Source organism: Myripristis murdjan, chromosome 6 (assembly GCF_902150065.1).
Source record: "Myripristis murdjan chromosome 6, fMyrMur1.1, whole genome shotgun sequence".
In the NCBI taxonomy this organism is placed as follows: Eukaryota; Metazoa; Chordata; class Actinopteri; order Holocentriformes; family Holocentridae; genus Myripristis; species Myripristis murdjan.
The window spans coordinates 4,567,936-4,586,239 of NC_043985.1; the positions used below are offsets into that span (position 1 = coordinate 4,567,936).

Below are 18,304 nucleotides of genomic sequence, written 5' to 3' on the forward strand. Positions count from 1 at the left end.
ACTGCATGTGCACAGTAGTAACCACTGTACATGGTCATCATCTCATGCAACAAGGTACATGGGGCTGTGCGTGCAAGTTAGGTTATCCACAGGAGACTGGCAAATCGTCAGCTGCCATCTACAGAGCCACAAAACAAAAATCAAAGTAAGGGTAATGGAGACTTTGTTTCAGTTCAAACTGGCGACTACAAACTACAAACAGTAATGTAGCCTAAATACTGTGAATCAATATCACACTTGTGGAAACTGATCATGATTAATCCTACTCCAGCTCTGCAACTGCTTTTCTAGGTTGGTCATCTAGGTAAAGACGGCATTAAGCTCCACAAAACAGCCAGTGAGTTCATTCCCTGAGCAACATAATGAACATTACGAAGCAGTCACTTCATAATATATGCTCAATTAATTTTCAAAAAAATGAAACGCTGTATACTTTGACTAGCAGGTACTTTTTCACTTGTTGTAGTTGGTGGTAACATTCTTCATAGTTGTTCTTGATTGACTGACCTTTCAAATTCCTTTAATAACAACATCTGATGTGTTCAATTCAGTACAACTTCATCCGGATGGATGGAGTCACCACCATCCGTTTGGCCAATCAGGGGTGTTCCTGCATTTGTTTTGGGTAAAACAGCGGGGAGCACTGATAGCGTGCTGTACTGCACACCATTACTGTCAAAGGATTAATTAGGCCAAGCAAAGAAAAATGGAGGAAGCCTGGTGTAATGCTGGAATGACAGCAGGTTTATTATTTATGTTGCCTCTCTCTTTCTTTCAGTAACACTGTTTTATTAATAGGATGTAATCAGTGAAAGATTTGATCAAAGACTGTAAGGCAGCTGGGTAACCTTGTCATACAAGTTATGTTAACTATTATCATCACGTTATACTAAATTAAAGGGTGTGCTGCAGAGGGGCAAGTGAAGTGTGGATGGTTTAGACTCAACTGACAAAAACCTGTTGAATATCATGTCAATGAATGAGTGAGAAGTCTTCCCTTACCGGAATTCTCCAGCGTTTAGGGCAAAATGTCCTTCTTCTGACTTACCCAGACAAGATGTTTGATACCGTTTTCAGCTCTGTACATTTATTTATTGCTTTATTTTTCAGGGACAATACACACTAATCAACAGTCAAACTGTAAGTGAGTCAGAGTTAGCCAGAGAGGCTAGTTTTCACCTGCTGTCCCTGGCCAGAATTTTAAAAGGCATCCTGAAATTACAGAAATTAAGCTCTACTACATCTCCTGGTTTGGTTCGTATGGATAGCAAGCATTGCGTATTAGATTAGACACGTATTTCAAATACACATGATACACTGTGTAAATAAGACAAATACAGACAGGCTGTAAGGTTTATATTTTCATTTTGACAGCGCTAGTCTAATGACTCCCAAAGACTTCAAGTCTTTGTGCTATGCTAACATGAAATGCGATCCATAGGAACCAAACCACTGGGCGTACAGAGGTGAAAATGGTATTGAACATCTTGTCTTAGTCTGGGTAAGTCGGAAAAAGGGTATTTTGCCTAAAACATGGGAGTATTCCTTTACATCAACTCTCTGCAATTTTGCATATCTTTAAGTCTTCTAGATAAAGCAAAAGTGAATATATAAAAAGAAATTACAACACTTCATCATAAAATGCTGGAAGGCTCTCAATGTTAGACAGCAATGACATTTCAGAGTATTCAAGTGAGTACTGTTCTTTAAAAAACAGGGTGGGAGCTTAGCACCAGCCATAAGACAAAAGCTGGTCATTTTAAGTTTGACTAATCCACCAGCCATTCTGTCAGGCCAATCATATTGAGACGCTGTTCAGTAAGCTTCCTCCCATGTTTACATCGATGTGACTTAATCAGTTGACAGCAAGCCTAAGGCCGATGCTCGCCACTGAGCTGACCACAAACATTGTCTTTGCTCTCATCTGTGAGTCAGTTTGGAAGGAGAAAAGCAGTGGGGAAGAAAATAAAACAGAATGTCTACTTCACGTCACTAAAGAAGCAGTGTCTACGGTTAAGCTGATTACACCCAGTTTTGAGGGTTTGGCAACGAGGCCAAATGTTCCTTTTTTTTTGGCAATTTCCAGGTCCAGTTAAAGGAAAGATTTGCCTTAAAAAAAAAACACTATCACTGTTAAACAACAGCTACTGGTGATGCGCTTTGCATGACTGTCTATTTTGTTGCTTGGTGTCATACCTCTCTTATTTTTGTTAATAGGTGACCAAATGTGCATGCCATGACATCAGATATTTCCAGTCCATTATTCACCAAAAATGCAGAGAGAAGCCTGTTGTAAAAGGGGCAGAAAACAGTTTTGTCACTGATAGCCTGAAAAGTCCATAATGCAATGCAGCCACAAGATATGTTCTGTTATGAGCCAAGACACAACCCTTGCCCCCCACCCCAAATATAAACTCTCACTCTCTTGCTGTCACTAATGCTATTGCTCGATAAAGAGCACTCCTATAGCTGAATGCAACAAGTCCAAACAAGTTCTCTGGGGTATGCCAAACATCATTTGGGAAATACAGGAAATCACTGGCAAGCAGAAGTTATAGAAATCCCTAGGTAGTTTTGATGGGGAATCCCAGAGTTAATGAAGTAGTTTTTGAATGGTAAAGGGGGAAGGGGGGGAACTCTGATGACCCAAACGCATTGTGCAGAGATGTCAATGAGGAACAAAAAAGATGTTATGGTTGAAACAGAATACTCACAAGGTCAGTTCGAGTACAGAGTGACAGTGCCTTTGCAGAATTCCCTCCAGTATCACACCATCAAGTTTCCAAGAAATAAATTTGCAGCAGACTCCCATCACCTGCATGTTACTAAGTCAAATCTCATAAGAGGAAGCCGTGCTGAATACGTGACCAAAGTCAAACACTCCTTGTCGTGGGAGCATGCAAATACGGGCTGCAAATAACAATATGTGCTCATCTATCATAATTTAGGATCCCATAGGTCATAATTATACAATATTGGTATATCGGTAATACAGAAACATTGCACTTAGAACATCTGTTGTACTTGTAGACAGTGTCCAGAATGTATTCTTTGGCTTGTCTGGAAAAGACTGGTAAAACGTTCTAGCTGCCATGAATCATTTCTACTGACCAAAGTAGTGAGCAACATTTATCATACATATGTGTCATCCTAACCATTTTCATTGCTACTTTGTGTACTTAATCAGCAGCACTGTGTTAATATATAAAAAACGTACTCATGTAATGGATCAAAGTCGTAATTCATCATTAAGTGCAGCAGAAATCAATTCACAAACGCAGTCGGATTAGTTCCAAAGTCTGGCAACAAGCAAAGGGCAAAGACCATAACAGAGGCACTCAACTGTTATTGTTTCACCAAGTTACCAGCCCGTTGTGGGTGACTTACTCATTTATCTGGCAAAGACAAATGTTACCGGCAACTGACACATTGTTGGAGACCCTGGATGTATTTATTTATTTTGTAAGGTGGCCTCGGGTGCTTAGAAAGGCACCTATCATGTAAAATGTATCATTATTATTATAGTAGTAGTAGTATTAGTACTACTACTACTACTACTATACCTACCATACCATCATCATCATCAATGTTCCTGGCATTACCATCATCATTATTATTAGTAGTAGTAGTATTATCATATTAAGATGCTGATATGAGGTGCTAAAAGGGCAATAATGCAGTTTTGTTGTATCATTAGGATTATTAACGGTAATGGACACAGTGATGATCAAAATATCTGGCATATGATGATGATAATAATAATAATAATAATAATAATAATAATAATAACAATTTCAGCCACAATGCAGCATATAAAATGAAGTTGATTGTAGTTCCTTGGCTCATGCATATTTTCCATTTAGAAATTAATCATAGCTATAGTCTTTCGGGTAGATCTGTTGTTCATTACATCTGCCGATATAGGGATGTGAGTGACTAGTCCTCTAGACCTGTACAACCTGCAGCTGAAGATTACTCTTCACAGCCACTACAAAACTATACTTAAAATGACAGTAGGTTTAGGTCAATGCAACATGTGCAAATAGTACATGTGATGGAACTGAAAGACAATACCTTACATAATTCTCCTGGTTTTGGTGCCATTCCCATCAACTTTTTAATAAGACCTGAGGACGATCAAAATTATTTAATACTTTTCCAGACCTGAGCAGAAGTTTAGGGTTTGTCACTCCACCAACTCAGACGGCACAAACTGCACATGAACAACGCTGTCTGCGAGGAGTGCTGCGTGAGAGTCACACCACTAAAGCCACATTAAACTTGACACAGAAAACCTCAAATGCCTGTGCTTGAGGTATGAGATAGGTTCCAATACAAGCTCTCTTCTCCTCTCCATCACACTAAATGTCTTCCTCAGCCAGTCTGTGTGTGCCTAAAGGCTCTCTTACCCTCTCTAGATCCAGCCAGCTGGCTTTCTGAAAGACCACATTCTTCCATCTGCTGCTCAGCACAGTCACAGGAGACTCATCACTTGCTGCTATGAACAAGGAGCCATATAATGCCAACTTGCCTGTAATACTGGACTGAGGCTGCATTCAGATGCCTTTCACAAGCACATACACCCAACAAAGGTAAACACTTAGGTCCGAAAGACTAACAGCAGTGGTGAGGTGGAGATCTAGTGAATTGTGCCTTTATATGTCTTTACAACTTGGCAGTTCTTTATAGGCATCCCTAACAGTGTGTCCCTGAACCCCCCTGCACTTAAGAAAAAATGAAACTTGGCCAACGAATTAAGTAGAAATACCGGGGCACAATAGGGCTATAGGATAAGGGGGGTTGCATGGCAATGACTTTCTTCTGGGAAAGTTGATCTGATCTAACCCTAACCTTTTATAAATCCATTACAATATTCTGGTCTGCTCTGCCGTGCTGTTGTGTACATTGCTTGGTAAGGCAAAGTAAATAAATGGCAGCTCAAAACATGTTATTGATGCCCATGTGTACATGTAACATTGGCTATGCACGTTTCCATTTAAACTTGGCTAAGGGGTTACCCACTCAGCCTGCTAGCTGAGGCTAAATGCTAACGTGGGCTGGCTAACGTTCACTGCAAAACATCAAAACTTTACACAGTGTGAGCACGGTCAACGGCGCCGTTCAGTGACTCGTTAAAACACGGCGTTGTGTGGACTCACCTTAATTTGTGTGTGTATGAAGGCCTGTTAAATCCTTGTTTGTAGCTCTCATTTCTTCCACTAGCAGTCCAACATATGTCTATGGAGCACCGCCGGGACTGTAGACGTGTCTGCAGACTGGGCTGCTAACGTTAGCTACAGTTAGCCAGTTCGCTAACCAGGACAGTTAGTCCCAACGGCCTCAAGATGGCGCTGTCAGTCATTCGCGTTCATTTGCATAGCGCTCACGTTAAGGGCAAAGCCAAAAACGAAGCGAAATTCTTGCCAACAGCTAAAACCGGGTCTACTACAGAGTCCTCCTCCTTCAGCATATAGATATGTAAAAGATCACACTCACAAGAACAGTTTCCCGATCAAAAATCACCTGCGGTCAATTTTTAATTTGAATTGCATCTTGCTATGGATGTCAATCAATGCTCTTGTGACAGAGGATCACAGGGCGATTTTGTTGTGTAAATTCCTATATTTAATTGGGTATACTGGCCTATCCTTTACATGTAAAACACACACACACACACACACACACACACACACACACACACACACACACACACACACACACACACACACACACACACACCTAGACAGATGGATAGATGGACAGACAAACAGATAATTTGTTTGTTTGATAAGGGCAAGTAAATGCATGTGAAGGACTTGGACAGGGGGATTTAGGTGGACTTGGACCAGTTCTGGGTTCAGTAGACCTACTAAAGGAAACAATTGTCTTCAGTTCCCAAGTAAAATTAGACAATAACATCTGACACCTTGTCCACTTAATTAGTGTCAGTTTGTTCCTCAGAGTAGCCTACCACATGACCCTTTGCTCATTTAAAAAGTAATATTGCAAAACACCTAATCTCTTACACAGCTTCTTACCTTGAAAACCCATAACTGTGATCAGTTGCCTTGATGTCCAGTGTTGTTCTCATCCTCCATAAAATCCACTTAATGGGACAACGTCCCCCCTCCTCCGGGTTATGGCTTTTTTTTTTTTTTTTTTTTTTTTTTAACAATTCCAGTGCATTTTGAACATTTAGAGGATTGTGATAACAAAATTAATCAATTGTTTGTTTAGACTTAAAATGTAGTTTATTATACTTGAAATTACTGATGGGAAAAGTGTAGACTAAGATTTGAGCTACACTAAGTAGGTAGTATGATTTGAACTAACCTGTGTGATGAGGTAAGGGTATGTAACAAGAACTCTTCACACACAGCACAGGGCTCCTTAGTTAATAGGGTCGTTAATACGGTTCCTTTGTAAAACAGGGTTTGTAGCTTACGTGTATCTATGTAGGAAGGACTTCATGTTAAAAAGTTTGGGAGCAAAATCCTGCACTGAAGTATTAGATTATTGTGATTAGGTGACTTGTAAAACACATGCACTTGTATTATATTCAAAATGTTCAGCACTAGAGATCTGAAGCACAGCCATATATTGTACACGTGGTGTTCTATATATATATACGCCACCGTAGTATAGACAAGAAAGGTAGGAATTATGAGTCAGTAAATAGAAAATTTGTCATTTAATGCAACATAATTGTGACTGAATTACAATTAATCTCATGGAAATAAATCACCAAACTGACAGACAGGATGTTTCATACAGGTATATATTACAATGTGCCTTGTTATATAATACAGTCAGGTTCCGTTTTAATAAAAATAAGCACTGGAAGGGAGAGAGAGCGATATTTTGTAATTTTATTGTAAATTGGACATTATGCACATTACTTAGCGATTAATGACTTTGTTAATTAAGCTTGTTAAGTTGTCATGAACTCCCAGCGCTGAGTGACAGCTCAGACGATGGAGAGTCAAAAGGCAATTTAGCCAGGAGAGCTGCAAGCTTGAGATCTTACATACGGGGCAAACCGTGAGGGAAGTACCAGAATGAGGAAACAGGAACATTGAGTGGTCGACAATGGTGACTGCTTGTGCCAAAGATACCAGTCAATGAACACAAAGAACTTCTTTTTTTGTGGTTGCTGTTGACTGCACGGGGACAGTAACCGTGTTGTGGATGGAGACTTTCATTTCAGCCAAAATATCTGAGCTCTTTTGTAAATGCAGACAGAATTCTCCCAATAATCATTTTGTTTCACCATCGTTGCAAATTCATTCGTTTTTCGGCAGGTCAAACTAAAGGTGTGGTCTCACTGACACAATAAATATTGCACACGTGATATTGTATAAGGGTGTTTTTGCATACAAGTAACCCCCTCTTTCTCCTATGTCTTGTAATATTTCCTCGAGTTATACTTTCCCAAACATGATTATCACCATCACTTTATATTCACTATGCAGAGAAGTTAAGTGTCTGTATAAAAAAATATCAGTAAAAGTAGACATCTGAAGTGTAAGGTGACATCTTGCTGTGAGACCAAACCTTTGTTTGTCCCCGTTTGTCTAATTTTTGTACAAAGACAATACAACTATCCAGTCATGCAATGTTGTTTGGGGGTGGGGTGGGGTGAGGGGTTGTCTGTTTTATTATTCTCCTCTGTTTTTAAGCGTTCTGCATCTCCTTGCCAATCTTGTAGCTCAGGATCTTGTTCCAATCGATTTTGGTGCGTGTCACGGGAAGCTGACGGCGTAAGGCTTTGAAGGTAGTGTCCGACATGGTCTGGTAATTCTCGTTGATGGCGGTCTGGAGGGAAAGGAAGAACGGAGAGAAAACAGAGAGAAAGAAAGAAATTAGTCATTTAGAAAATCCCTTAATGGAGCGTTCCTACCTGCCCTGAAAGGTAAGGAAATATATGGATATTTCCTTTCATTTCCATACCTTAAAAATGTTTTTCCAGGTCTTGAAAAGTTTGAAGATTACACACAAGAAGTGTAACAATAAATTTAACAAAATGACCTTTCATCTTAAAAGGATGAAAACCACAGGCCAATCAGAAAGTATGGTTTCCATTACATTACTGAACATCAAGTAATATCTTCAAATCCACACAAATATTTTGATCTGAGAAAAGTCTGGAATTTGGAATGGGAAATGTGTAGAAGCAGTATGATAAGAAACGGGGTACACAACTACATTTACAATCACATGATGATGAAACTTCCTTCTTTCATGCTGACAATACAAAATCCCTTTAGTAAGTTATTAACACACAAAAGAATCTCCTTACAATTCCAGTTTTTATGCAATCTCATTTCTAATCTGGTAAATTTTCTTTCATTCTGGCTTGGTATACAATATTACAAGCTATGTCACCTCTACGCTCATGTTATGCTCTATGTTTGCTAGAATCCAGTGGTTTTATCTGTAGGAATTGAGGATCTGGTTCTGCCAAACCGGCATTCCAACTGACTTCAGGGATTCCAGAATCATCTTTTAAAACCGCTAAAATGCTTTTAAAAGAACACGTGTGCTTAACTTGTCCCTTCTTTTCAATAAATATAGGTAAAAAAAATTATCCAGTTCAGATTATTACATACCTGATAGTCATTCTCTGCAGCCTCGATGATCTTGATGAACTCCTTTGCAGTTGAAGCCTCATTCTGAGAGGAAACAGAAATAGAAGATAGAGTGGGAGATGAGTCACTTAGAACAATTTCAGCCAGGATAAAAGTTTCATAAACCAGCGTCTGGGATTAGCACCCGACCAAATGCGGGTAGATTATGCAAGTGCCGGGTAAATGCAATGTATTTACCAGACACATAGTTGTGTAGAAATAAAAAATACCAAGTAAATAAATAAATAAACACATGTATGTTCACACAGTTATAGGGATCACAGAATATGAGACATTAACTCCCAAAAACCTTCTCTTCATTCAGATGCTCTGATTGGACGTGTCTGTGGTCTGCTTTTATCTCCAGTTAAAACATGCAGAGGGGGGAAGCAGAAAATGGTAGCTTGTGTGTTTATATGAAAATCAAAACTAAATAATAACTAACATGGCCCTACCTTCTAGTAAAGCATCAAAGTGTCTGGTGCATTTTTTTTTCACAAACTAAATATAGTGGCTGGTTCAACAAAAAGATATTTTCAGACCCTGACACAGTAAAGACAGGGTGGGACAGATGTACACATCTGCACTGCAAATAAACTGGACATACAAATACCAAATATGATCAACCTGACAAAAGCTACACTTTCAAATACAGCAACCTCTGGTAGTGCTACCTCATTTGGGGAAGGAAATAAAAAGGAGAGAATGGAGAGAATCAAAAAACCTCATGTTTTATATTTCAGTTACTTGAGGGGGTATATATTAAGTATTTCCAAAGACTGCAAGCAGGTAGTTAAGTGGAATACTCTATTATGTTTTGCTACAGTACATGCTCTATAACACAACTTCAGTAAACACCCATGATGGTCATGATGTACTCACAGAAAGTGACATGGACTCCTGGACCTCTTTGTGGCTCACCAGCTGAACATTTCCATCTTCATAGTAATGAACCTGGAAGATTAGGTTACATTCACTTACATTGGGTTTACATCTAGTTCAGTGCAACAACAATGAAAACATCAAGTGTGGGGAAAAAAGAACAAATTAGTCCAGATGTCAAGAAAATGAAGACATACATATATAGGTAACACACATACACACACACCTGGATTTTCATGATGCCTGCCACTTGAGTGGTAGAGGGGGAGACGGTAAATTTCCATTCTGACCTCCAGCGTCCGTTCCTGTGTAGAGAGCCAGAGAGAAACCAGACATTTGTCACTGTTCTTACTGTTAGAGGAGGGCAATGGCAAGCAAAAAAGAGGGTAGCTACTGGTGTCAAACTCTTTGGGGAGTCAGTGTTGCTTACAGGGAGAAACAATGTCCTCCAAACTAGACCGAGGTAAACAGGCACTGCAGGGTGTGTTTTGTTACCAAGCCCCGACACTGCTTCAGGACATTTAGTCATTACAAATCTGCTAATTTTACTGTATTTGTATTGTTATGTAAGGTAGTTTAGAGTGCTGCTGTAATTTTGGACTTTGTAAATTAATATCATTCTTCCTCTTTTTTTTTTTTTTTTTAATTCTAAAAGCAATTTGAATTGCCTGTGTATGACATGTGCTATACAAATAAAGGGCCTTGCTTTGCAGTAACATTTGAGTATTCTATCATACTATTCTGAATGAGAAGGTAGACTCTGAAAACAAAGGCTCTCCTTCTTCACTTGAAACAAGCGGTACTTGAACTGCCTAATGCTCCAATATAGCCACCATGGCATATTTAACATAACCAGATATGCTAATGCGGCCATTATTCAATTTGCATGTTTTTCTTAGTAAACATACTTGTCTTCCCGAACACATGGGCTGTAACATGAACATGAAATTTTTACAGGACTACACTTATGGGGAAGTACCTTTTACATATTACAATACCACTACCACAGCACCACTAAAATCTCTGTCTTGTGCACATGCTAAATCATCAGCATACAAAGTTGGTGGGTTTTATGGCAGTCCTCTTGTCACTTAAATGTAAATAAGTAGTTCCCATAAAAAAATCAGCTTTTCTTCATAAATTCAAAATATGTTCAAAGCATCCAAGAGGTTAAATAAAAGGTTCTTTCATGCTAAAGGGCTTGGATCACGAGTTCTACATGAAAACCGTATGGTCCCTCTGCTCAAGTTCAAGTTTATTTAAAGCCCTTAGTCACTGTTTACAGTCTCAAAGGGCCCCACAGTTTAAAGAAAACAAAATAACACCCCCTGACCTGAACCTTCAAAGCAGTCAAGAATAAACTCCCAAAAACCTTTAAAGCCAAAAAGGAGAAGAAAAAAAAAACAGGAGGAAATCTTGGGAAGGATCACAGAGCGAGGGAAGCCCCTTCCATGAAAGCACAGAGTGCAACAGGGTGGGCATTTATATTATTAGCTCAAATTAAACCCAGTCAGTCAAGTGAAATGCAATCAAAACAAACATGTCAATTTTAATGTCATAGTCTGAACTGACCCTGAGCTAACTGAAATAGCCGTGCTATTCAAGGTGACAACAGTGGCGGTCACACACAGGAGCTATGGGATGATGACATTCAACATACCATAAGCTCCATAAAACCCATCTGCAAAGAGGATTGGTGTGCTCCTTATCCAATCAGATTAACCTGATCAGGGAAGCTCAGTGGTGTTTATGGAGGGACAACAATCTAAAGTTCTCAGAGTGCCAACTGAAGTCATGTCCTGTGCAAATGAAACGACATTTGAAACTAAAAATCTTCTTAAAATTAACTTTGACATGCCTTTGGGAATTCTTAAAGCTGTGATACAGCTTAACAAAACCCTGACATTGTGCTGCTTTTTGCTTCTAAACTCCCTCAAACAAAACTCAATCCGTCAGTCATCACCATTTTCAGTGGTGTAAAAGAAAAAAGAAAAAAAAACTTAATTACTGCATGCAGTATAAATACCTCCACTCAAACATACCAGAAGTTTTTTGGTTGAAACTGATGGCACTCGATGCACACAATGATGGTTTGATGTCCATCAATGTTTTTCCCGTAAATCTGAGGGGAGAAGCAACACATTGTACATTTAAAATGTAAGGTTAAGAGAAGAGCTAGATTTTTTACATTTTTGTTTGATGGTATTAAAAGCTTCAGTGAGTTTTGACTCCAGGGAAAAGTAATAAATGACAGTATTTTCATTTTGAGATTAAGGCCTTCTTTAAGTGATGTTGGGTGCATCACTGAGGTTATGGAGAGGGCTGGATGGGACTTACAGTGCAAACCCCGTTGGGGTAGTGCTCCTTGACGTAGGCCCTGACAGCCGAGTCAACAGCGCTCCTCCAGCCCTCCAGGGAACTGTCGACGTCATGGGGCCGCGGATCGCTGGCCTCCTTCCTCAGGTGGTCAAACTTGAAGGAGATCTTGTTCTTGGGGTCCAGAACCCTGCCATTTCCAAGGTCACCATGCTCTGTGATTAAGACCTGAGCAGGTGAAGAGGAAAAGGAGGAAGACACGGGAGGTAGAAAAGGAGGGGAAAAAGCAAGAAAGAAAGAAGGAAGAGGAAAAGATAAATTGAGAAAATGATAAAAAGGAGGACGGTGGGAGGAGGGGGGAGAATCGTGACAAAGAGGGAATAAAAAGCATGCCACCAGGAGAGGGAAAAACAAAGAAAGAAAAGAGTGAAAGGAAGGAGGAAGACAAAGAGAGGAACACAGATGTCAGCCTCAACTTTCCACTGAGTGCCTTCCATCTCAACATGCAGCACAGCCTGCTGGGTAACAGACGAGGGAATTTCAGCCCATGGTGTGGCAACATGGGGACATGATGACATCTTTACATAAGACAGTGCAATGATTAGTGAAGCAACCACACCGCCACTTTCATTCAGCACTGTGCTACCTCCTCTCAGAAACTCACAACAGGTGGCTGCTACCATGGCAGAAAGATAACAGTGGAGAAAAATTACTAAAAGTAATAAAGAGTACTATGTCAAATTCAGAGTGACTTCTTTCTTCTATCTTTTATTTCACACCCCACCCCTCCCCCTTATCCCCATGTTTTTTTTGTTTGTTATTTACAGAGCAGTTTAATGCTGCTTCTTGTGTTCTGGTGTCCCTTTACAACACTGGTTATCCTGTTTCTATTAGGTACTGCCATTTTCATAATTCTGATTTTTTTTTTTTTAACCATGTCTGTGTTTGGGGTTAAATGCACCGTATGAATATCATGACTCAGGGATGCAAACAGCAAGACCTCAAAAAAGAGAGAAGTTTCCGAACCTCCCGGGGTGGGGGGTGTGGGGGGGGGTGTTTACCAGTAAGCGTGACTCCAGACATTTTTTAATTTTTTAATTTAATTTTTTAACAATATGTTAAATTATTATTTATTTTAAAAATGTAAATTACTTATCAAACAGACCTAACAATTCCACTACCAATGAATGAGCAGTAGTATGCATGTGATAACACAAATTGAATATGAAAAATAAGCCGAAGTGATACCTCTTCTCTGAATAGACAAGCTAAGCCAGTGTGCTGCTGTTAGCCAGTGAAAATAGCGTGGAGTAGCAAGTCTTCACTTTGATAGACAATCTATGTCATTGCGCTGCTGTAGCTGGAAAGTTTCTTTGCTTTTTGGCTAGTGCTGTGCCGGTGCAGTTGTTATTATGTCAAATTCCGCGTTAAAAATAGATTGTTTTATTTGGCTAATTCCGCGATTCCGTCCGCAATTCTGTGATCGATAAGTTGACCCCCCCCCTTAAAAAAAAACAACTCATCGGATCTGCACGATTCACACAAGTCACCCAAATGGCCACGAAAAAAGCGAGTTGCGCTTTTCGGCGTGCTGTTTGCATCCCTGATGACTACATGGCTCTCTGGAGTGTAATTCTTTTTTCCCTAGATGCTGATTTAAATTCAGTACAAATAAAAAGACCTTTTGTTATTTCCTACTTTCCTCTAATAGTGGTATTAGTTTTCTTATTATAGTGCTGTAATGCTGCTGAATGAGTCATCTGAAATGCATGAGCCACCATAAGAGGGCAACAAACTGGGCACGGGTGTGATGGAGCGATTAGATAGTCTGAGGAGCAGAGTGACAGGAAAGACAGGAGGAACAGTGGACAGCATGACACAGAGCTCACGTGGTAGACTCAAATGTGTGGACTCATGCAATCCTTCTCTAAACTCTCAGCTACCGCCACGCCTTTAGGGGAAGCGGAACAACAAACTCACCTGTTCTTCGTAGCCCTCAATTTTCACCGGGGTAAACTGGTCCACATTGTACTGTGCAAATGCACTTCAGAGAGAGAACAAACACAAAAGTCTAGTTAATTCAATTTCTTTGTGGAAGTCTGTACGTTGCCCTGACCTTCAGTTCTTCAAATCTTTTACCAATACAAACTCGACAAACAGTGATTTTGACTTTAGAATTTTAAGGACTTGTGAATCTTAAGGACAGATGGTCTGTTCCCTTAAAAAGTATAGTCACGTCACTACAAAAATCAATTTTTCTCTTTTAAAAAGACTTTTGACCAATCCCCAAATCTTTTCGAGATCTGGAAATCTTATCAACTCAAGAGAGGAGACTTACTGCGCTGCACCTTCCCTGAGAAGATTGTCATTGTTGAGCAGCAATCGCACATCTGAGGAGACAAAACACAGATATGTTAGGAGAGGAAAACAACAGAAGAGGGTGCAATTAAAAGGAGAGGAGACAAGAGGGGAGGATAGGAAAGTAGTAGAAAAAATGGGAAGAGTAGAGGAAAGGAGGAGAGGAGGAGAGGGGGAAAGAGAGGGCAGGAGAGTGAAGCGAAGAGAGGAGAAAAATGGGAGGAGAGGATGAGAGAAATGTAAACGAGGCGCAGAGGCAAAAGTGGGGCAGGAGAAGAGAGGGAAGCAGGAAAGGAGGAGAGAAGAAAATGGGAGGCTGAGGGATGAAGGGAAAACAGCAGGGAACAAAAAGGAGGTGAGAAGAGAAGAGGAAGGGTGACACACGCACACCCACACACACACACACACACACACACAACTGCCCCAGGTCAATCAGTGCAGCAGTCATACCAGGGGAGTGAAGCAGACATGGTGAATTAGCTCAGTGGAAAAGAGGCTGTAAAATCACACAGAGATGAGAGGGGACAAGGTGGATAGGGGGGCTGAGAGAGAGAGAGAGAGAGAGAGAGGGAGAGAGAGAGAGAGAGAGAGAGAGAGAGAGAGACAGCGGAGAGAGGGGGGCTGTCAGGCTGTGATAAGAGGAAGACAGACAGCCCCCTGGCACTCCTCCGAGGTGACGACATTTATCAAGGCAGGGGGACGCTTTAACTCTGCCAAAACACAAACACACACTTACACACACACAAACAAGGGACACTACTCTGACAGCATGGTGTCAGCACTTGTGTTGGAGGCTACTGGCTGAGCTACCATTTTGCCAAAAGATCACAGGCTCATTTTGCTTGCTGAAGTGCCACAGCGATTTGAACAGCTCATGTTCAACGCTTCTCCAAAACATTTCAGTGCATTTCAGTACGCAGAAGAAAAGCAGTGATGCTGATTTTCATGATTCATGTAATTAGAAAATAATTACATTTTTTTCTAATGTGCAACTTAGTGCAAGAAAACAATGCAGTACATGTACACAAAGCCTGCAACAAAACTCCTGTGATGTAAACTTCAATGACTTTGCATAACTGAATCAGTGTTTCAATGACCTAATCCTGTTAGTCCATCCTGGTCTGTTAATACTGCTTTTCAGTTTTGCTTTAAAGCCTGCTTTAAAGTGCTTCAAATCTTTTTAAAGGGATGGTAAACCCAGTTAAAAGAGGGATTTCCTAAAAGTCAGTAACAAACAAAATGGTTTTCAAAGGGCCACCTTTCCATTCCAGCATGAAGCGCACACTACCTCAATATAACCAAGGTGTTAAAATGTTATGTTTGAAAATGACCATGATTGTACAGATGCATGGTAATATCGTAATGTCATCAGTATCAGCCGATATCAGCTTTAAAACAAAATATCAACATAGGCCCGAAATGAAAATGACTGCTCTCTGAAGTGAAGTGTGTCCCACACAGTTGCTGCACCACAGAAAGAAGCTCATGGTGGTTCTTAACACTATTATGGATTATTATCCATGGATTGACAGTGAGCTCATTTACATGCACACCATATTCCTATTCAGGTCAATATTCTGGTTAAGGTAATATTCCTAATAAGGTGTTTATATGCGCTGCAGCTCCATTTACATGTTACTTGGCATATTCCTGTGTTTCGGTGTGTTCCACGCTCTTATTTAATGCAACACTCAACCTGCGGGGGGCAGCAATACGCCTATAGGCGTCTGGTCTGCCGGAAATACAGAAGAAGAAGATTTTTTTTTTTTTTTTTATTTCTGTGTTTTCTCCCATCAATGTACTCCATGATATTTAAGTCTTTCATTAGCTGAAGGCAGACTGCAGTCTCCTCCTCACTCCAAAAATGCTGGCTCTTGCTGCTTTTCACCATGCTGTTCGCAGTAACCATAACAACAAAGACGCCCCAGGATTCCTTGCGAGTAGAGCATGTGCTGACATAACTGAATATTCCGGTATGGGGCATTTTCCAATTAAGGTGTTTACATGGCACAATATTCTGGTTAAAACAGGCATGTGCCAGGGGTCTGATTCGGAATTCTCTCCAACCGGAATATGACTTTAATCAGGTTTGGTGCGTGTTTACATGACACGTGCACAACCGGAATATTGAGGATATTCCGAATAATACAGGAATATGGTGTGCATGTAAACGTGGTCAGTGTCTGACAGCTAAACACAGCTAAACACAATTCATTCAGAAAAAAATGTCAAAATTAAATGAACATCCAAAACAAGCCATTCTGTTGTAGTAGAGGAACCCTCTGAGTTCATATCTGGTCACGAAAAGCCAGAGATAATTTTATCTAGTTCAAAAGAAACAAATATTTAGCACCGGTATTTTATTCTCTTGTAAACATTTTTTTTTTCCTAGGTGACAGAGTGTTGAAAAACGACAGCAGCTTCCAAACATGCTGATGATTTATTTTTGCCGACATCGAGCAGCTCTACCATAGACAGACACACAGACACAAACACAGAAACACTCACCATTGAAAACTTCGTTGAACTCTCCCGGCGGGGCGTGGATGACAAAGTTAGCTGCTATGCGTACCTGCAAACAGGACAAGGACACAGGTGTTTTAGACAAAGTAGGACAAGGTGAGCCTAGAGGTGCAAGTCAGAAACACAACCACCTTAATGAATCTATGTCACACTCTCCTCCAAAACAGAAGACTCCAGCTCAACGTAAACTTTACATCCCAGGTGTCTAGCTGATGCTCAGTAGAGGGAGGCTCAGCTCCAATGTCACACACATTACCAGCAAACACACCAAGGTCACACTAATCTGGGGAAATATGAAAACAATGTTTTTGTGTGAAATTATTTTCCATCCACACTAGAGTTTTCACAAAGTTTTCAAAACGTTGGCCATCCACACCAAGAAACAGAAATCACTTAACGCTAATTTCTTTAATTGGTATGCACACAGCAACACATTACTTTGCATGCATTTTTGGTTCCAGTCAGGATCACATGACTATCTTACATTATGTCACACATCACGAAACCCCAATGCATCCATACTAAGGCAGTGGTCTTAGTATGCATGCATTGGGTTTTCTGTGGATGAAAACTTTTTTTTTTTTTTGAGTGGGAAAGAAGGGGAAAATGGAGAAACAAAGATATGTTCTCAGACTTCAGATTAGTGTGGACATGACCAGAGGTTTGGGTTGCTGTATTGGCAATGCATATACAGCACTGCATGATTAAAAGAGGAAGTGTCAGGCTGCTCACAGAGCTTTGGCAGGATTGGCAGCATTTCACTTTTGTAAGTTTTTGTCAGGAGTTGCTGTCTGGCACTGCTGGGATGTCAAGTTTTTTTTTTCACTTAAACTTTAATAATTAAGAGCCTGACCAATATATTGGCTAGTACGTTGTGCATAAAAAATAATACTGGCCAGTCCTTAATCCTTAATCAAAGTTTTTTACTCCTTTAAAATCCAGTATCGGTCGTTCTCAAACAATTATTGGGAAGTTGTAATGAATACAGAGCATTAATCACTCAGACAATTTTCCAACAAGCTTGCATAAATTGTTCAGCTGCATCAGTGACTCGTTCTACCACACAGCTAGGTAGGTACAGTGCATGCGAACCTTCTCTTGTCTTTAAGTCGCACATTTGCCTCCTAAAATCCAACCACTTTCATTGTCTTTTTACCCACCAATCACATGTCCAAAGGAGAACAATATTTCCGAATGATGGCTGTCTGCCTGCCTCCTTTTAAACACCCTTGTGGACTACAGAGCAATGACGACCTACAGACATTAAAAACTATAAACATTATATAAGAGATAAAAAAAATTACACTAAAAAGAAACAACAACAACACTAAAATACAAAATAAAAAGCATAAAAACAGATAGGGGGTCTAAACTTATTAAGTGTATAAGTGATGTGGAGGTGCCCTTGACTAACACACATAATAAAAACTTACAGCAGCTGGGAGGAACAAATTATTCAAGTGTTGAGTGTGTATTGTGTGCTGTAATAGGAGCCCACTTCCTGTCTTGCCATATCTACACAGGTTGCTGTGTAATGTTAACTAAAGCTGATTCAAATTACACTGTACCTATATTCTGACTCCTTTTGAAGTCTGCAA

At 40.1% G+C, this 18,304-nt stretch overlaps 2 protein-coding genes across 2 annotated transcripts in view; both read right to left on the bottom strand.

Annotated features, from left to right (window-relative positions):
* The window catches only part of LOC115361236 (suppressor of tumorigenicity 7 protein homolog), a 62,404-nt gene extending 57,099 nt beyond the window's left edge, over positions 1-5,305 (bottom strand). Inside the window, 1 exon segment of the mRNA XM_030054606.1 lies at positions 5,160-5,305. The gene's annotated coding sequence lies outside the window, so the exon portion shown is untranslated.
* A 1,371-nt stretch (positions 5,306-6,676) lies between these two features.
* The window catches only part of LOC115360820 (F-actin-capping protein subunit alpha-2), a 28,233-nt gene continuing 16,605 nt past the window's right edge, over positions 6,677-18,304 (bottom strand). The window contains exons 2-10 of the mRNA XM_030053969.1: positions 16,692-16,755; positions 14,164-14,215; positions 13,806-13,869; positions 11,847-12,053; positions 11,552-11,631; positions 9,736-9,814; positions 9,510-9,581; positions 8,610-8,672; positions 6,677-7,815 (exon numbers count right to left, since the gene is read on the bottom strand). Coding sequence (XP_029909829.1) covers positions 7,675-7,815; positions 8,610-8,672; positions 9,510-9,581; positions 9,736-9,814; positions 11,552-11,631; positions 11,847-12,053; positions 13,806-13,869; positions 14,164-14,215; positions 16,692-16,755 — 822 coding nt within the window. The 3' untranslated portion in view covers positions 6,677-7,674. The remainder of the gene's footprint in view (positions 7,816-8,609; positions 8,673-9,509; positions 9,582-9,735; positions 9,815-11,551; positions 11,632-11,846; positions 12,054-13,805; positions 13,870-14,163; positions 14,216-16,691; positions 16,756-18,304) is intronic.